We start from the raw sequence: 22,304 nt of genomic DNA on the forward strand, positions 1-22,304 counted from the left end.
TAAAAGTAATTTTCCGAAACAATCAAGAAATAGTTTATGCAGCTTTATGTATCTATCATGCTAATCTACTAAAATATTTTCACGCAATATACTCAACACAACAAACACAGATACTCGTAAACTATGCGAAAGTTAGAGCATTATGTACCTAAGTGTTATTTTATTCCAATAGAAAACTACGTTATCATTGGATTATAACATAGTCTATATTTTATCGCCATGAACTACGTGGGTGAACCCGCGAGTATCTAGCGAGTCAGTAATAATATATAAATTATATAATATTATATAAATATTCGCCCCACAAAAACATCGTCGTATAAAAATCGGCTTTTCTGAACAGTTTCCTGGTAGATCTATGTTTCCCTCTAGTCTGTGCCGCTGTAAACAAACACTTCAACATCGGCGCGTGACGCTCGCTCACAGCGCAGCGCACAATGTCTGATTCGCCACAGACCCGCAGAGCGGCCGCAGCGCAAACAATGCGCATTGTCTGCGATTATCTGCTCAGTGTTGTGTTGGCGCAGTCAACAACAAGCGCGGGCTGGCATTACTGTAAATGTGTAACTCTATTGTCGCCAATGGGCCGCGTGTAATCATTGAGTAATCATTCCTCTACATCGATACTTTGTTGTTGTTGGTTTGTGTATCGCTTACGTAGGTATCTTAATGCGATATTTGATATATTTGTTTAACCGTCCCTAAAATGTCCCCATATTATTATGATTAGTATAAATATTTCCTGTATATAACACCAGGATAATCAAGACTGATCCTCTGACTTCCATTGTATGTTCCATTAAAATCGGTCTAGCCTTTCCAAAGATTAGCCCGGACAAACAACAAAAGTTTATAAAAGCTCTATTGTATTGCGTAAACAACAAGCACTTGAGCAAAAACATTTGTATTGAAATCACAGACAGACAACTTCAATTTTGTTTGTACGTAGGTATTAATGTATTGATCGATCATAATGTATTGATTGACTAAGCGTAATTAAGACCCATTATGATGTTAATTCATACCAATATTTATTTGTAACACAAAATCGAATACAACGGCAACTCGATAGGATCACATCCTCTAATGATCTCCGGCTGCTGATCTCATGATGCACCATGCATGCTGATGTGCCAAAGTGTCTGTGTCTAGTGCCAATCAATTCACCGGGAATCATTAATCTTCAAACAGATACATTTCGTTGAGTTTCCCAGAGAGTCCTACACACTAGCCTTATAAAATATGATGACAAAGATAGAACATACGCATAATTGGAAGTGGATAATTATGTCGTTAATAGCGACACTTTGTTTCACGTGACTTCAAAATAATTACCGTTAGGTATGAACAAACAAAATCAATAAACTTTCCATCATTAAATCTTTATTTTTTTTAATAAGCGGTGTAATATTACTGAAAATAAAAGCTGAAATAGATTAATATTATTGAATACTAACAGATTACCGCCAACTCATTAGACCTAATATTTATCATTGACTTGGAGTACGTGTGAGTAACATTTTTAACTACGCTATACGTACATAGGCCACGAATCGCCCGCATTTGACCGCTATAAAGCATCGGAGCCACTAACACTCACTATAAGTTCAAATGCTCGTTTACAACCTATTCTACCCATGTGACGCGACTGTTCCTTACGCTGTAGAACCTTATTATATCTACTGTGGTAACTTTCTCGTACTTAATGTTGTCGCCGCTCGCGCGTACATTAGAATCTGACTAAAGAGTGTTTGGAACCTTCATAACTTTCTTTTTAGGTTCTTAGGTTCAACAATGTTGCCTTGATTTAAAGAAACCCAGTTTTAACCTTTATTGAGAAAAATGATTACTTAATCATTTTTCTCTCCAGGCAACCGTAATGAATGTCTAAGCAACTGGTAGCGGTTGAACCAAAACCCTTTCGAGTGCTATTTTACTCGTATCTTACCCGCATTACCCGCATTCTAAGATGCCTATGAGTAGTTGTAATAATATAAAATATAATATACAGACATAGAAGCTCAAACTTTTCAGAAGTTTTCTAAAAAAGCAAATGCATCCAAATATAATGATACTTTAAAGGCACACCTTTCATTTGAAAAGGTAAAAGATTTTTTTCAAAACTTTTTAATTACAAATATCGTATATTGTTTGTTAGCGCATTATTTTAAAACTCAAAGCAAAATATTGCAGCGAAATTCGATTTTGCAGCGCGTTGCGACTAGTGGCCCTGGGGTTAGCGTTTTTAGCAAGTGTACGCTCAGGTTTAACGTCCTCTGCGTTGTCAATGACCCAGTTAGGCTTTATTATTGCTAGCCTAGCCTCCTCAACCCCCCCACCAGTCACAACAACAAACAAACTTACAAGCCATTCTCATCCTTCGCCCAAAATTGGTAAGACCTATATCCCTGTGCGCAATTATGACAATCACTACTCGTTGTCAACTGTAAATTTAATTTGAACAATTGTTATCGCAAGCCATTGTGAGCCTTATCACGTGGCTCAATGGATTAATTTCGCGTGAACGTGTTCCGGTTTACAGCAGGCGCTAGTGTTAATTGCGAGGCTTCATTATCCCAACGAGACGTCAAATGCATCGCAAATTACGGAAGACCATATAAGTATATTTATGAATGTGATGATCACGTTAAATACTACAGACCCAAAGACAAGCCGCATTTAAATTGAACCTTGGGTTCCCGTTGAGCTAGATTGAAAAAATAACTTTTGATAACCTACATTCATAAGTTAAGTATAAGTTGGTAGTTTGATTTACGTAATTTATAAATTTAGTTTATCTAATGCCAAAAATGTTTTTTTTTACAAATCTAACAGATCTATCATCATTTTGGAATTTAGCCGCAGGTAACAATCACATTTCCAAAAATATTTCCACGTAAACACAAACAGTTTTAAACTTGGAATGCTTAAACTAAAACCTTACACCGGCCGTGGTTTACTCTTAATCTGTGACTGTAGGCAACATTACGTACTATTGACGTAATTACCGGCAGCCTTCGCGTTCGTCTTCCTACTTCTACTGCGATAATTCTTAATTAGTTTTTTTATTGTAATCCATTAACAGCCTAATTATTGTCCCATAGATATGCATTCAGCACAGATAACGCATTACAGCTAGGAGTGTATGTATAGCTAGAAGTTAAAAACCCACCACACTACTTTAAAGTCTATTGGCGATTTAAAGACGAAACAAACGTAGGAACAAGCTCCAATATACCTACTAGGATAACAATAATAATAAATAGTCAGGTATTGTTTTATCAAATGTAACCGGCGAAAGGTTTCGAATTCTACATAAAGTTACCTATAAAGTCAATGACAAAGTTACCTATAAAGACAATGGAAACACTCTTGCGATGACACAAGAATGAAATATAAAAACTAAAAAGGCAATAAAATAAACAAATGATATCAAAATTAAATTTAAATATCGTAAAACTTAACAAATAGATTCCTTTTTTAAGACCACACTTAATGAGTGTAAATAAATCAACAGAACTAGTTGATTAAGTTATCACAAGTGAAAATAATAGACTAACATAAAAGATACGGTATAAATTATTATTATCGTTTGTCATTTATTTTTATCGTCATTGTAATGGACTTTAAATCTATTAGAGAATGCGTAGCGGTATTTCGAATCAGCTGATATAGCTGAGGTGTCCGAGTGGTTAAGGAGTTGGACTTGAAATCCAATGGGTTCTACCCGCGCAGGTTCGAATCCTGTCCTCAGCGATTTTTTTTTTTTATTTTTTTTTATTTATTTGCATACATATATGAGAGTATGAAACATTATGAAAATATATAAGTATAGCTAATTATAATTTATCAAGATTGCTTTTTCGGCAACAAAATTAAAACTTTTCAAACTTAACTGACTCTCTACAACAACTCATATATTTTTTACGAAAGAAAACTTTCCTTAGATAATGCTAAAAAATATATTTCACTATGATATCCACCGGTAGACTCCATCTATAATATCCATCCATCTATATACGTCATCTTTGACGTATGTTAGTTGAATAAAACTTAGAAGGCTGTTACTATATCAGAAAATAACTCTGAGCACTACGCCGTCATTTTTGAACGGTACATTTCGATAATATTATTTATTTAAACACATATTAACTATAGACTACATCTATTACTGACAACCCTTCGTGGAAATCATAGTTCATAAATATACAATAAATTCCGTTATTTTATACTCGTTGACGTAATATTTGCCTTTAAAAAGTTTTATTAGAATTTGAACTTCATTTCCATGGGATGCCAAAAATAAAATGTCACTAACAACGATGTTGCCATGGAAATGAGCGATGTCACATCGCTGTAACTTTACAGAATGGGGCTGTTCTCAGTTGATTTGATGTTTATTTCAATAGGTTGTTAATTAACACCAAATCAGTGAATATACCAGCAGGCGGATTCACTTCTGACACACAGCAATTACATATTTCAACCTGTTTAAAACTAAACTTGTGTAACCACAAATACCAACTAGTAATAGTAAAAGCTTACTTAGATCATTTTACATGACTCTGAACCCAGAGCCTGCGATTCCTAATGTGATTCTCGACGCGAATGTGTTTTTTTTAATGTTTATTACCTCATAGAACTTCGTCATTTATACTATAACCAATTTTGGAAATATTTTTTTGGTTTGAAAGAGTATACTTCCAGATTGGTCCCATTACATTTTTATGAAAATCGGTTTAGTAATTTTGTGTCGAAATATTTGAAATACTTCTCTAAAGTCAAAGCGTCATTTTTATGTTAAAAAGATTATGTGACTATGCTCCTATCATAGACAAGCACGGTCGCCTATAACGATAAGGAGTTTTTACTGAAGTGTCTTTAGAAGATGAATACATTTCAAGGGCTCAGACCTCAAACGTCCAAGTATATGCGTTTTTAATAATATGTCCACAGTCGACATATCGTATACGTATGGCTTATGAACTCTGTCGGTGTTTCCTAATTCATACAACCTGGGCATCTTTAAATTGAGAGTGCACATCTTCTAGCACGTCTAGGCCTATACCCATTGAGGGATTTTTAACATAAATATTAAGTACTATACTAACATACGTAACAATTATAACCTCCTCACACTTATTTAAGAACAAACAATTGCAAAAAAATGTACACGCAATTTTTTTTAAATATTAATAAACTAATACACTAACACAAAAAGTATAGGATAAATAAACTTAAAATAACTATGTAATTTATTGTTAAGAAGTAATAAAGGCTTTGATTGATTAATCTTCTAGCACGTTCCACCTTAGGCCACATCTACACTTGCCATCAGGTGAGATTGTGGTCAAGCGCGAGCTTATTCCATAAGAATAAATCTAATTTTTAAATATTAATGAATATTAATAACGTGTGGATATTAATGACGGGCACATGATATAGTCGGTTGATTAGGCAGTAGGCAGGAGCATGTTGTTCATTCCAGTGTATTGTGTGAAGATGATGGACGTGACGTCACGCGGCTCTACCGGTGTTACACAAACAAGCCGAAGTTCACACGCCGGCAGGTGATTCACGGAGCGGACTGCACGCTTAGAAGTAATTGCCAATTAACTAAAACATACTTTGCATACCACTTTGTTGGTAATACACTTTTTTCAGAAACAGGCGATGCGGTAATGCGTATGTATGAGAATTTTATCTATAAAAAAAAAAATAGCAAAATACGACTTACCTATTATTAAACTATTTTTTGACAGGCGTTATCACGGCGGTCAATGTTAGAAATGCCAATAACCTTGTCATTGTAGACATGCATGCTTTGGCTGGTGGGAGGCTTCGGCCGTGGCTAGTTACCACCCTACCTGTCCACGAGTGTGGATTTTCATCCTCCTCCTAACAAGTTAGCCCGCTTTCATTTTAGATTGCATTTGCATCATTACTTACCATCAGGTGAGATTGTAGTCAAGGTCTAACTTGTAGCTGTAAGATGACAGTACAAACGCGTTTGTGTTTATTCATATAACTAACAGACATCCGCGATTTATCCCGCGTAGATTTCATTCCCGTTGATTAGGGTATAAAATATAGCCTATGGTACTTGCTGATAATTTAGCTTTCGAACGAACGATAAAGCCTCTTTAAAATTTCACTCTATATATTAGATACACGAAGGTAAACCAAGTCAGTACACGGCATCACTAGGTCATACATCATCCTCATCGTCTACGACCTTCAGCGGAACGAATAAGGAATTTGTAATTGACCAAATTACGCCTTAGGTTTTTCCTACTGCACGAACTACATACATGCATGATAAATATGTGTCACCATACTGACTCGACCTGTAGTTGTGTATTGACAGATTAATTAATGTCTTACAGATTTTGAGACGCCTCCTCTCTTATAGATGAAATATTTTTAAAAAAGAAAAAGTAACATGCTATCAGAGGCACGGAAAATTAATTACTATACGACAATTTTCATCAGTAGGTACCTACGTAATATTAGGCAAACAATGGTTTTATTATTATTCTTAGTTGTCAGAATAGTAGCGGATACGATATTGTGATGTAGTCAAGTCAACATCTTGATAACTGACTGTAATGATACCGAAAATAAAACGTACGTGTGGTAGTGCAGCTCATTGGACTCATCATGGCATCATCATCTAGCAAATACGCAAACATTTCTAAAGTTATAAACAATATAAGTTTTTTAAAAGTGGGAGTCTACATTAATGGAAATTACTCTAAAACTATTGGTGCTAGATATTTTTTACAATAACATTCATAAAGAGGATATCTTATACGTATAAATGCGAAAGCTCACGAAATCTCGAGGACTGCTTGAGGTACTAAGATGAAATTTGACAGGGAGGTAGTCTAGTTTGTAGGTATCCGCTAAGAACGGATTTTGCGATAGGGCCGGATTAAAGAGATCAAAGGATGAACGAAGTCGCGGGCGTCCGCTAGTTTTGTAATATAATTATTAACTCGTGACAAATTTATCTCTATTGATAATATACCGTCTTTTGATGAAGATGATTAAAATTATAAATGTTGTTATATCTCCTCTTGGAATGACACGAATCATAAATAGGCCCCATTTCACAATGAACGATTGCCTCACAACGAGCGAACTCGAAAAGCCAGTAAGTTAGAACAAATGTCGCTCAGAATGCAATAGTATCGCTAGCAGCAATGCGACAAGTCAGGCCCTTCCGCATAGCCGCAGCGATCTGCCGCGTGCCGCCAGAGAACTGCTTCGATTTGAGTCCTTCGTGACAATACATTCAAAAGTTTGCTTCAGGTATGCCATCGCTATGAATTGATTTTAAAATATTACTTTGTAATAATGCAAAGCAAAATAATGGTCCTTTATTTAATTTGCCTATTTAAATGACCAATGCAGAGCTAAGCATCCCGAATTCCGATCATCGCTCCATGTTCATCCAGCAGTAGCTCGTCACCATATCGTCTTGTTAAATAAAAGTTCAATTAACCGTAGCGTTGTAACGTTACCGCCAAGCTGACATTGAGCGGCGGAGTGAGGCTGTACGCTAATTGCGAGGAAAACCCACTTCCTGAAGACGTGACCCACATGGGGGCTCCTAAACATACTAATTGTGCGCTGTTGCCGGTCGAGGCTCGCGTTGTTTGGCGGCTCGTTAGCGCTGCCGGGGGCCGCACTCGAACACGCTAGGGGCTGGTTTGACACAAGACTTTATGCCTCAAATTCATTTGGTGCCTCGTTTGTTTACTGCATCAAAACCTTGCATAAAATTTTACACATATCACCGACATTCAACAAAATGCGATCAAAGATGAGGCGTGAAAATGTAATAGGAAGTAGTTACTTTCGACCAAAAGCTCATGGACTATTGTACCATCGTCGTACGGTTACGGTAACGAAAAGGAAAGGGGTCTGTTGGTGTTATTTAAAAAATATTAAACTAATATTCCTTAAAAAATACCTAGTCTTCACATCAGAAATTGAATCCGAGAGAAGTTCTGTTCTGGTCTGTTCTGAGAGAATGAAAATGTAAAAGTTTCAAAAAAATCAGCACTTTTATTTAAAAAAGTGATTGTAAGTAGAGTACTTACAGAGTTTATTTATTTAGTCTGTAGACAGCTACAGTGTACGCGGTTTACAGTTACTCATATTTCGGTAACGAGTCCGCCAGCGGCTGGAATATTAAGCACATCTCTCAATACAAGGTCATTTGTCCGCAGCCCCGCACGAAAGTGCAGGACTTTCACACGCCGGCCGCCGACACAGACGCGCCAACTTCATCATTGTGTAGTTGGATAATCTAGGTTGGAGTGTCTACATACTATCTAAAAATTTTAATGGTTAAGTTAAGTGGATGCTAAGTAGTAGGTTTAAATTATCTAGATTCCTCCTTCTCCTCTCTCAAATATTATTGGTGCGAAATATCGCCAAATAGTTATTTTTAACAAAATTCAGCTTATTTGGGTTTTAAAGCTCTCATAGGTATCCCACAAAGAATTTCATGAGAATTACATTCGAAAATAACGAATAAAATTTGACATTTTTGGAAATAAGATTATCTGCGAGTTAATAATCTCTTGCTTTAGAAAGCATTGAAAAATATTTGAACCTTGAACCAAACTTGTTAACAAATGACCTAGTGAGCGATCGGTGACTATGCTCTATGATTTATGATCAAGTATAACGGTACCGAATCGCATTGCATTGATTGTACTGATGGATGATAACCGGTTAACGGTCACGGCTTATCTTACTACAGATTCAGAAGATCATTACTATCAGTATCAATACTAATGGCTTAGGGAGATAAAGAATAATTAGATAATAAAGATTACGTCCCATTATCGAAAGATAAATAAGAAAACTTGTCAGAAAATACTCATTAGGTACATTTGTTTAGATTATTTTCAACTGATTGAAGGAACGATTATGACAAATATATAGATAGACAAGACCTAATCTATTTTTTCTACATCTCTATATCTGAAACATCTAGATATTTCACCTGCTATCTTTAGTGTTGTTTTTTTATATTTTATAGGCGAGCGCAGCCAAGGATGAGGTAAACGGTGTTCCAGCCTGAGTATCATAACATAACCTGACTTTTCAAAAGTGCTTGTAAATTAATCCTACTTGATAAAATAATTTTGATAAACCCGACTTGCACGGTGAATACATGAAATGCTTAGGTATTCGTCTCCAATAACACAAATATTAAGATCTAGATATATCTCTGCGAACCGCTTTATTCTGTTTGAGAGGAAAAAAAAGAAACTTGTCAAACAAAGACGAGACAGAGATGAAAAGCGTGAGTCGGAAAGAGCGATGCTCATGCCAGCGTGTGATGAGATGCCGGAACTGGGTCACAGCCCACAGGCGCAGGTGTTCACTCTTCAGAGACAGCTAGTGACATATTACTGTAGGGAACAGACAGACAGTTCTTGGAGACTCCCTTAATAATACAAGAGCATGTATCCTTCTGCTGCAGCCTCAGACCAATTATTGTTTAGGACCTGCCTCGCTAGACGTTACTTTTCTGTCAAAATGTGATTATAGAAACTATCTCTACAGTGTCGATGTTAAATAGTTGTAATCGTGTTCGTCGGTTAAAGATTACCGTAAAAATATCTTTTTGTGTAATTGAATTGTGTAAAAAACGGGAAAATTTATACCAAATCCAAGCTCGTTTTCTTCAGAAAATGACAGACAATTTTGTTCGTGACTATGAGTGCGATACAGGTCCTTCTATAATTGGTCTGAGGCTGCAGCTATTATGTATACGGAGAGACAAAAAAATCTAAGAATATTAAAGTCATCTTACTTACAGTACTTATTCATATTGGAGAATTCAAATAGAATGTTTTATATCAAACTAGTGGTTTACCGCAATTTCACTTATAGCCCAAGAACCACATTTCTTAGAGTAAAACATAATATAAATTTTCGAATCAAATTCAGATCACAGTTCTCACAGAGATGAATTAAAAAACATTGAAAAAATAATCTTCTACTTTCAGAAAGTTAAAAGAAAAAAGTATCTCTTTAGAACACTATTCAAAAGAAGTAATTAATAAAGAGCAAGCGCGAGCTCAAACACGATGTTCATTTCAGCGAGCGATCAGAGGGAGGTGTGAAGTGGGTCATAGAGCAAGTAGAGACTAGAGATGTCGCTGTCGCTCACGCGACCATAGACAATACCGAGTAGCGCCAGCCCCCTCGCAGCTTCACCTTGAACTGAGGAGACTGCGCTTGTTAACACAGATTTTGGATATCTCTCTCAGTATAATCAGAAGTATTCTTTAGAGCGAATAACTGAAAAGTTATTCTAAATAAATAAAATTAAAATATTGCTGTTGTAAACTTAGGGCAGTTTATACATATAAACGTGCTTAGAATACGTCCTAACACTACATCCAACACTAAAAGGACTTCCCGGAATAGATTATGTATAACTGCGCATCGAATTTCTCAGTTTAACTTGTGAATCATCAGTCTTTATGGCCATTTTCGAACCTTGGAGTTTTGAATGTCAATCTTTTATTGTATAAAATTTTATTTGCGTGGAATATATTGAGATTAATATTATAATGTAGTGTGGATCGCTAAATCGCCACGAATGCGCAGTAATCGGCAATTAAGTGATACATTGTGTTGGTGATCGATCGGTCACAGTGGTCACTGAGTCGTCACGGACATTGTTGGGCGCTGGGCGCTGGCGCTGGTCGGGCGGGAGGTAGTGCCGCGCTCTGGCGGTAACGGCTAAGATAATACTAATCTACATAGTATAAAACACTACACTCGTCACTACGTGGGCAAGAAGGTTATGTCGGACTTCAACAGACTAAAACCCCACGGTGTTCTGACTCGTCACCTGATGACTGAAATGTTTCCTAAGCTACCGCAATCAAGCCAGCAGCACAACAAGAACCTAGTTCAACTTAACCTCACTTGGACTTGGACTATTATCGCCTCTACCCGTAGATCAGTATTTCCGACTAGAAGAGGATGGATATTAGTCATATTAAAAAAATAGCAAATAACTCGAATCTACACGTCATTGTGCGTTGTATCGAACGAAATTCTCATTTAACAAAATCAATGGAATCTAAAAGAACTCTCAATATTTAAATACATGATGACGTCGAAATAATGTGGATATATGACAATCCGATTACGCATGATTTTTTTAACGTTTTGCTCTGATACTCGTAGCTCGAGGAATTACCGAAAACCCCAATCACCCGAATTGAGTCCAAAATAAATGAGACAGTACAAAATGAAAGGCGTCAACTGAACCAATCACAAGTACACCGGCGCGCTCTCGTCCGCCGGAACGACAAGTAAATGTATGTCATAATGATTCACGCGGCGTTGTGAGGTGAGGAGGTTGTGACTCAGGCCAACACAGGCAGGCGCGCTGCGGCTAACGGACGTCAAACTGTACACAATAACCTTAAGGGCTTGCTGACGAACAGACACCAATTATTAATAACTATAAGGAGTACAACGACCGATAATGGTGTTGTTGATCATCATTAGCAACCCATATTCGACTCATTATTGAGCACGAGTCTGCTCTCAGAATGAGAGCCGTCGGGCTTTAGTCCACTACGCTGGCCCAATGCGAATTGCCAGACTTTACACACGCAGAGAATTAAGAAAATTCTCAGGTATGCAGATTTCCTTAGATGATTTTCCTTCACCGTTTGGATGTAGCGTTTTCTCGAATCAATCAGATAAAATTATAATTTGAGTCTTTAGTAACATGGATCAAAAACTGTAGATGTAATAAAATTCAAAGCAATAAATAGTTCAATAGAATTAGTAGTATATAATTGTAATGTATTAATTTTGTTTTAGATCAGACTCTTAATATAATCGTACTAAAAAATCTGGAAATCACTTTGTTACCATTTTTAACAATAGTTAAAGTAAAAAAATTTTAGACGTAATTTTTACTCCATTTTTAACAATAATTGTCATTTATGCGAATTTAGGAATATGTTTAATACATCATGTGGAGGCATTAGACTTATGCAAACGGCAGGGACATCGACGTGACTGAACTCTGGCAAGTGTTGGTCTAGCATTATGTAAATATAGACACCAAGACATTCGGTCCCTCCGTCCTCGTCAAACCATGCGGAGATATTCCGTGCATGAGGTTTGGTGGTTCCGCGAAACGTTCTAGACAACACATGTCAGGACTTTCAACTATTTCATAAATATGTATTGTAATCCACACATCATTTATAGAAGCCTTATCCAAATACAGTTGAATTGCTTTAATAACCAATGACCGGTGAAGCTTATTAATATTTCGGTTTTATATTCTTCAGATTAAGACCGTTGCTCTTGCGTAGCATCTAAATTTAAAATTGACTTCCCCAGAAAAATAAATAATCAAAACCTAATCAATTATTTGCGTAGGTTTTGATTATCTAATATTAATAAAGAGGAAGATTTGTTTGTTTGTTTGCATTGAATATGTCGAAACTACTGAACCGATTTGAAAAATTCTTTCACTGTTTAGAAGCAACACTATCCCCGAGTGCTGTGGTATTTTTATCCCCTTATTCCTATGGAAACGGTAACTACGCGGTTGAAACCGCGAGGTTCTGCTAGTATATATGTAAATTTTAATTTATAAATCAAAAAATCAAGGAAAACTAACCCCAACCTCCTGCATTAAAAAGCGTGTTAGATTATCTAACCTCTATAATACAACCCTCCTCTTTGTAAAAAAAAAGTTTGGCGCAAAAGATGACGTAGTTAATTTGCCTTGAACTGGAAACAATATATTCGTTTAAAGTGATTAATTTAAGATTTAACTTGCACAACAGTTGAGTAATGACCTGTGATCCCGGATGAGGTCTCGGCAGTTGTCTATAAATTATTCTAGTCTAAGTTAAGAAATGGTTCCCTATGTTATTAGCTCCAGCTCAGAGTTGATGTGATGAAAGAAATCGGCAGCGAGTAGGTTTGCACAAAATCAAACTTAAATAAACAGATTTAACAATTTATAGTGCATATAAGCGATATTTGGAACTTAACATAGGTCTGACTAATCTTTCCTATAGGTAACCGAGTAACTCCAGTAACATAACCAGTAGTTTAAAGTAGTTCTGGTTACGCCTCGTTGACCCTCGTCGGTTACTGTAACTAAAGCCTAGCAAAGCATGTAGAAATGTCAATCCTCGTGAGAATTACTAATGAAATAATAATAATCTATAAAAAATAATTCCTATTTTCCGTAGTAACTTGAAAAGAATTTAACCGATTTAATACATCTTCTTTGTAAGTTTTCTAATATTATATTGTGTAGAAGGATCGTACGGAAAAATAGAGAAAATTGCGCAGCAGAAAACTCAACGACTGTTTTATGTATGTTCGTTACTCAATCACGGCACACTGGCTGATCTAGAGACGAGATAGATTTTAGATTTTAGTTGGTACTAGTTGGTGATATGTACAAGGAGTTGGTTTTATGGCTAAATATAGCAACTGTCATTGACAGAATGATTTACAAACAAACTGACTGGAGGGCAGCCCCACAAAATAGAAAAGTGAGACCACGTAAAAGGATGTCGTTGTTTTTATTTATACATGTTATTCGAGTTTCCAAACTATATGTATAAGTATGGATGTCCATTGACCGTGTGGAAGGCTTTACCGAAGGCACGTGTTTCGCGGTTTAGCAGAAGGTCGCCTGAAGCCAAACTTTCCCGAATTGTTGAAAAGTTCAACATTTTCGTCATTCCGTGCAATGTTATGAAAAACAAAGAACAATTGAAAAATAATCTAAAGCAAATTTTATTTCTCAAAACGCAAACTGCTTTTGATGACAATGTTTGTTTTGGTGTTTTATTTAATTTGTACAACGTTGCCTCACAGTAACTCAACAAACAAGTACTTGAACATTTATTACATTATCTAAAACTATTACAATAGTCGTAGACACCACAAAGTTGCAAGTTATACCTATGAGAATATACTATTAGTTCGACAAACGCACGAACTTCAAAACCACATAGGTTAAAGATATTGTGACGGATGCTTAACACCAGTTGGCTATAAATTCTATCTGACAACTTTACTAGAGGACTTAGAGGTTGCGATAGCCAGACCTATTATCTACTTCAATTTATGAAGGCTGAATGTTTTGTCAGTCTAGGCTATGCTCCTACCATATAGGTTATAAGAACAGTACTTTTAAGTTTTCCTCGGCATCTCAGTCACCGTCATCACCAGTCCCTTTGCTTGACGGCAATCCTTTCAACAACACCGTTAAAGAGCAAACTTTAAGGGTCTTTAGCGAAGAGTTGCCACGAAGCTAAGAATCTGGCTTTTTTTACGGGATATCATGAAAAACCATTATTTGAGTTATGAGAGATGAAAGAGAGAGAGATAATGTTTTATACTTGGACAACTGAACCCCAAAAACCAGCAACCATCCAAATCCACAAAAGTGCAAACTCCAAAGATAGTGTTTGGCTACCGTACTTACGAATATCTATGATAGGATCACTGCCTACTAACCTTCAGGCTTCATACAATGAAGTACTCGCCTGTTTGGCTGTCGCAAGCCCTCGTTCTATATGAATTCTAAACAAAATGATAACTTGTACTTTTCCAATTATTTATGTATGATTGTTAACACGGCGTTTGTATCAATGTGTGTCGGGCACACACTCGCTCACGCGCATACCAACACAAACGTTGCTCATTCAAATCGTGTGTGCAAGGAAAGTGGAGACCTCAACAACAATGCACCTCAAAATGCGCCTTACGTCAATAACCTTAAGGGCTATAATAGTACATGTAGAGCAAGTTATAAGCGAATGGTTTATAATGCATGCGCTATATATAGTAACAGTGGAGTGAATAAGCATTGTGGGTAACCAGCTGATTGTTAATGTTACATCTCACATACTCGTAACTTTACTGTAATACGGTGTAAGCTGCGCGATCCTCGTATTAAATAAAACAACAACTATTAATAGTATTTCAATATTGAACCAAAAATTCCTTTTACGTATACCTACAGATTCAGATTTTTCTAAAGCTTTTGATTGTGACAACATTATCTACAAACAATATAACATTATATTTTTTACTAATAGCAAATTAATAGCAAAAATAGCCACAAAGTATATTACTCTACAAAGTTAACAAATGGTAAATAAAGAAAATGTTTAAGCTCTGAAGTAAAGCTTTAGCTGTCAATTTCCCATACATAGGCGTACACGTACAGTCCACATAACGAGACGGATGTGATCTCGTGTGGAAACGTATCAAATAAAGATAATATGGCGGAAAGATTGATAGATTATCATGTGATTGTCGCATTGCCAAACAACAGTAACCTAGGCATCGGATGGTTTCGCAACCACTGCGGCATACTTTCACTTCTAAACAATATATCCAGGTTTCATGTCTTATATTAAAACGACACACTACTATGAAACTATAACAACAAATACTTATTTTAAAAAAATATGTTTTGTTTGGAATTTAAACTCTTTTCTAAACTGCAATAGGTACTCCAAAATTCTTAAACGGACGAAGAATCCTACTAATATTATAAACGCGAAAGTTTGTATGGATGTTTGTTACTCTTTAACGTCACAACTACTGAACCGATTTGGCTGAAATTTGGAACAGAAATAGATTTTACTTTATTAATGCGTAGGCTTATTTATCATCCCGGAAAAATCCATGGTTTCCGAGAGATTTCTGAAGAACTAAATTTCACGCGGTCAAAGTCGCGGGCGTCTGCTAGTAGTTCTATTATTTCTTTATTCTGAAAATTTTAAAAAATATTTCTGTCTCTTTTCATTGTCTACTTCAAGCAAAGAAATTTTAAGGCTTTATATTATATGAGTACCTTTCACCTACCAACCAAATGCTACATTTCATTCTAGGAAAGTACCCAGTGACCTACTTATTATGGAAAACTTTATACTCAAGTTTACCAACAAAGTAATTAATTAACTTTTTATGTAACATATATTCTAGGTAGTAAGTATAAATTTTTGAATATTGTCTGATTTTGATAATTGTTTTTTGTTCAATAAGTAAGTATACCCTACATTTGCTCCCATTTTATTTTTATTGGCATTGTACCTTAGACTTTGTTTTAGACAAGAAAACTCTTTAAAATGTAGTAGGAAATCATAGAACACAACTCATAGATACATACAGATGATGTTATTATCACTTTGTTATGTACCATATAATACATTTTGTGTTTTTAAAGTTAAATTTTTATTTTGATAAATGATTGTTTAAATGTTTTATTTTATTTATTTTACTCCAATCAGTATATTATGTTTTGTATAAATTAGTGGCTACAGTTCAATAAGCTATTTATGATTTAGTAAAAGCTCATCGAAAGCCTCGCTAAGTTCAATATCCTCTAACAAAATCGCGTCAGAACAACTGCATGGCGGGTTTTCCCCGCACTACATAAGATTTGGTCAAACCTCTCTCGCTGTTGAGGCAGAATACCGTAAGCTTTTAGTGCATTTATTACAACTACTACTAATTCACCATACTGCTACTCTTTGGCATGCTGAAAAATGGAGTACTTGAATAAGTTATATTCCCAACTCTAAAAGTTAAAGGCCTCTATTTGTTAAAGGTTTTTCTTATGATAAATATGCTTGCGCCTGGGGCAACAATCTTCTGCCCATAGGTAGGGTACGAGTATATGAAGGTACCGCTATATCGAGCAGGTGCATCCACAGCACCTGTTGGGTCCGGTATGCCTACCCATTGCCGAGTGCATTCCAGGGTTATAGTACCTCGGAGATAACCATTCTTAACCCTGGTTCATCTTAATTGGCCATCAATGAGAACTCGGGAGGAAATCCTGAAGAACTAGTTAGTGAACTCAAAAAGATAAGTTTTAAAATTGAATATTATGGTCTTAAATCTTGGGCATTTGCGAAGGACAATAAACCGTTTATAAACTTAACTTAGATTCCTAAGCGTGGCGTGCACAACCACTAGGTAACCTATCTCCAGGCTGCTTCTTTTCGTACCCTCAGTACCTATTTTAATTGGTCGAATCAAACCTGGGAAGTTATGATCCGTACTAACGAGACAGCTATTTGCATTAACATAGCTCTACGCATAACGTAACGCTGTTGCCAAGCAACGCGGACATGAGTGACACTGCTTGCGATTCTGGTCGCGAGCTACGGCGACTGCGCTAGCGCCGCCAGCGACGCATTCGCCGTTGCGACATCCGAGCCACGCGCGATGTCGCGATCAGTGCCAGCTAACTGATAGTGCCGTTGATGATGAGCTAGCTCGTAGCGTGCATCGCGCGGCGCACGAGTCGGCAACCCGTCACTCGGTGCAGCGCGCGCAATCAATTACGTTACGCAACGGCAAACGTCCTGCCGCACGCCGCATGCGTTGTATGTCGCCGCCGACTGCCGACTGTTCGCATTGCATAACACAGTAATCCATATTTCTGGATCAAATTATAGCTATTCTTAATCAAATTCATTGTTATTTTCTAGTTTTATTTGACGGACCAAGATGGTAAGTGGAAAACCCAGAAACAGAGCAAATATACTTAAAGAGTAACATTTTGCAGGACATGCAAGCAACATTTTCTACAAAGTAGGCACTGTACTGACATTTATCTAAACTCTCATCTGACCGTAATTATAAATTATATTATAAATACAAGTTATACCATAATGCTGACACTGTCAGACCGGAGAACGGCGATGTTGCTTGGCGGTAGAAAGAACATGGCCGTTACTCTTCCCCGAACAAGATCTATCACAAGTATCTGCTGCTACTCGAGACTATTATCACTAGTTTAAATAGGCTTCTATACAATCGCTTTTGACAAGTCAGACTAGACTTTCAGAGATAGACTAATCTCTGAATGACTCATCCAGCGGATTGGAAAACAGAATCAATAACAAAAGTCACTGATTTATAAAATATTTCCAATAATGTCCAATTGTAGATTTTCATCACATCTCATCTAACCTAACCGACATCCATTTTATGAACAGAGGAAAATTATGTCAACAATAAGTAATGCACCTAAAAGAACAAATGGAGAAGTAGAAAACATAGTAATCCTAGTTAATCAATTAACTTATTTGTTTAATCTTCCTGAACTTATGGTCATAAAAAGAAAGGCAAACCGTTTCGTGAGATAACGTTAGACCAATGGTTTAAAGTAACAAAATATATCAAGAGTAAACAAACCGACTGCGACTTAAGAGTAATCAACAAGCCCGACTGCGTATTAAATGATAAGTTAACTCAAAACGAATACGAGTATAGAAGATTATAAATAAAAGTCTTACATGAGAACCAGTATCGATAAGTAATAGTATGCTATAGATAACATTGATAGTTTACTTATCTTGAGAAATTATTAAATAGTAAAGTAGTGAGTAATAAAACACTGGCTAACACTATTCTTCTCTATAAATATATAGCAATTAGCATACAATGATGGGTGCGCGGATGCATGTGCATCCTTCCCCAGTCTCGAGATGAGCGTGACATGACGCTGACTGACAGCTTCACGTCACGCCGGGATGTCACGCTTGACGTGACGTGTCGGGGGTTGTCACGCTTACGATAGAAGTGCGCTGGCTTCTTGGTTCACGATAATAACAATTACTCGTGTATTGTAAAAACGTTTTCTAATAATTATCACAAAATAGGTAATAATTCTATCCTACTAATATTATAAACGCGAAAGTTTGTATGGATGTTTGTTACTCTTTAACGCCGCAACTACTGAACCAGATCGGCTGAAGTTTGAAATGGAAATAGATATTGCTCTGAATATATATCTAGGCTTTTCATCATTTGGACGATGTCGTCGACTAAGTGTTCTAATCTTGCTTTTATTTTTTTTATCCATACTGATAACTTAAGATACATAATAAAATAGAAATAATAAAAGAAATCCATTGAATATAATGAAGTTAAAAATTTAAAACTTTATTTATCGAAAAAATCTGAAGCTTGTTCAGCGAGTCTAGATTTAACACCAAACGAAAGTAGAGAAAGAATTTTGAAGAACAGAATAGATAATAGAAAAAAAAAATAAGATCTTTATTTTTTTGTACCTACAATTATTTAATACAATTCGAACTCATTTAAAATTTCAATAATAAACCGGTAACTTACGTTATGAGTTTGCGACAATTTTTGGCAAAAAAATAAATGAAAAAGCTTTGTGAACTTCAGCGATGTTTAATATTGATAAGCTATTGTTATCGCTGCTGTAGTATCGCCGATGACGTCACCAGCGCTGCGCCGGCGCAGCCTTCGTGACGCGCTGCCGTCTGGCGCGCACTCGCGCAGACGACCTGCGACCTCTCTCTGCTCATATTCATTACCTACACTTTTTGTATCTTTATCAATAATCTGTACTTCATGTTATTCAAATCCTTTAACCTCTCATAGGGCTACGATGTTACTCGATTACCCGATTAGTACTAGATTTTCTCAATTATATGCCTTGGCTTCACTTAGAGCTTTTCTCTTTACCACACGATCCCAGACCCGCAGAAATAATCTATGAATAAATATTCATCTCTAGCGGTTAGCTACATATATGCCACGATCGCTTTTCTTGAACTTGAAGATAACTAAGACGCAGGTGGTAAGAAAACTGGGAGCATGGCTGAATGGTTACAAAGGTTGCCCAAAATCTTGACAGGAGCTCAGAGTTTAACAAACTTCCTATCACAATTCTAGATCTTTGTATTTCAATCTACTACGAGTTTTTTCAGACAGAAGGGCAGTTAAGTAATACATTTTCAAAATTAAATTATACAGAGAATCAAATAATAAAGAGTACAGATGAGAGAGCTATAGACGCTGTGTCATCTAAACGTGTGTCCCTATTTTCTCATAGTTTATCCATAGTACTCTTATTAACCGCTGATAATTAGGAAACCATTAATTATATATACCGGTATTTTTCAACAGATTTACCTCAATCGACATTATCATTTCCATATCTTAGATATTTATAGATACAACAAATCAGTCAGGTATTCACTAAGTTACGGCGAAACGTTTATACGCAATAATTAATTCTATTTCATCGACAGGTATAATTCACCGTTTTGTCACATTTTCCTCCCAGCTCCATGGAACACGACAAGTTGTCACAGCGAAGTCCAATTACATTGGACTTAAATTACTTAATTCGACTTCACCCGCATTAATTTAGGGCCATATCTGCTACTTTATCTCACCCTGACAGTCTAAAATGGCATCTCAATATGCATCGCTCACAGGATTATTTAGCTCTAGAGCATCCAGCTCACACAATTATCATACTGTTAAAACTCTTAAATCTAACAAATTGTAATCGTATAAACACCAAAAAACTGTAAAGTCATTAAAGCATATCTAATCAACAATGAGATAAACAAGTCTTTGGATAAGTTCCTTCTGATATCTTTTATTTTCCTCTAAATTGTTCTGATTTCTTTTATTTCCCTCTAAAGTTCTTTCTAATATATGTCTACATTTATTTATACATGACATAGCTCTAGGCGTAATCATATCATACAAACAGACATTAAATAGATATATCGTAAACCATATGACAGCGCAATGGTAATTAAACTGTAAAAGAATTTACACCAATTCATTCCGCTGATTTCTTAATTCACTAAAAAATTGCATTTAAATTACCCATTACGAACTATTGTTGGAAGATTGCCTATTAGATTAAACTTTTTTAAAAATAAATCTTTATAATCAGCAAATCAACACCTATCAACTGATACTACTAGAGTGATTACTAATGTATTCGCGACATTAGAGCAGCTTCAGTTATGGCTTTTGAATGTGTTTAAACTCCCCATGTATTTGTTTATCCACCGTTTAAATACAACACACTGAAATTATCAGAAGACTTGACGGAATAATAACTGCTTTTCGATAGACACGTAATTAGCGAGTTACCAGCACAGTTCATTAAAGGATTGTCTAAATATTTAAGTTACGTTTGCTTAAATAGGCAATTAGCAAGTTAGATCATGGTTCAAAGCTAAAACAACCGAGCGTTGTTGTTTAGGAATCGCTCAACAAAAAGGACTAAAATGTCGAATAATTTCGGAAAATGGTGATTTTGAAACATCGGAAAATTTAATGCATTCCAAATATATTCTAAAACCTAGACTCTTAAATATGAACATCGACAGGAATCTAATACAAATCAAACTCTACCTGACCTCTTTCACGATTATTCTCGTGAGCTCAAAATATTACAACAGTCCACATTTGTCGACGTTCATCAGTATTTTTAATTGACTTCTAAAAATGAGTAGGTTCTCACTTAGTTTGTGGATTGGATAGAAATTTTCAATCGTCCACATATTTATTTTGTGAACATTTATCCGTATTAGATTGTTTGAGAAATTTTCCTAAAATTAAGCCGGCAGTTTCAAGATGCCCGAGAGATTTACTGATACCGATAAAGTAAATCCTGAATCGCGCGTGCGAAACATTCATGAATCTAGATGCACAACTTGTAAAACAACAAGAAGGCATAAAATAAATAAATTTAATAGCTACCAGATTCTTGGAGTCGTTTTGTTTATATACAGCGAAGCGCTTGTATGTCTCATAGCAATAGTCAACATTTGCGAAGGGGTCGAATTGCGCGTGCGAAATTTCGGGAAGTCCGTACAAGCCGCCGCAGGTCATCGACGGGAGCTCATCGCGGAGGAGCATGTAAATGGGATGTGTACTCACCGAGACATGCTGATGCGGGCGAGGGAAGTATGGTATTCACAGCACACACGTACAGCGGGATGTCGGGCGGTGGTCGTTAGCGCGCGTTCGCCATCGCGTGCGGGCGCGGCGGCGGCTGGGGCACGAATGGCGGCGCGAGCGGAGTGCGCAGCGCAGGCCGCAGGCCGCAGCGCGGAAACGGCCTTCCAACTTCCATGCAGCGCGACCTGCATTCTGCGGATTTTGCGATCAACTCATCACCTCGCCGCGCGCCGCCCAGGTCGACGACTCCTACCTAATTTCTAATGATCACATTGAATATTGTCGATTCGATCAATAAATTACATATTGGTACTTTAAGAGTAAAGCTCACAGTGACTCACCATGAATTTCGCACATACGACATAATAAGCTCTTGCTTTTGTTAATGTAAAATTATTAATGAAAATGAGGAGCTCTCTCTATTGAAAGACATAATATTGCATTCCGATAGATAAGTCTCATATTTTGATCAAAGATCTAATAACAAAAGTTGTTCG

The 22,304-nt window shown here is 36.4% G+C and overlaps 1 protein-coding gene and 1 non-coding gene across 2 annotated transcripts in view; one reads left to right on the forward strand and one right to left on the reverse strand.

Moving 5' to 3' along the window:
- LOC112052601 (papilin) overlaps positions 1-22,018 on the reverse strand; it is a 63,461-nt gene extending 41,443 nt beyond the window's left edge. Inside the window, exon 1 of the mRNA XM_024091747.2 lies at positions 21,787-22,018. Within this exon, the coding sequence (XP_023947515.2) occupies positions 21,787-21,998 (212 nt within the window). The 5' untranslated portion in view covers positions 21,999-22,018. The remainder of the gene's footprint in view (positions 1-21,786) is intronic.
- Trnas-uga (transfer RNA serine (anticodon UGA)) lies at positions 3,675-3,756 on the forward strand. Its single transcript has one exon. It is a non-coding gene; the product is annotated as a tRNA-Ser (tRNA).
- Positions 22,019-22,304: the final 286 nt, after the last annotated feature.

The sequence above is a fragment of the Bicyclus anynana genome, chromosome 5 (assembly GCF_947172395.1).
Source record: "Bicyclus anynana chromosome 5, ilBicAnyn1.1, whole genome shotgun sequence".
Lineage (NCBI taxonomy): Eukaryota > Metazoa > Arthropoda > Insecta > Lepidoptera > Nymphalidae > Bicyclus > Bicyclus anynana.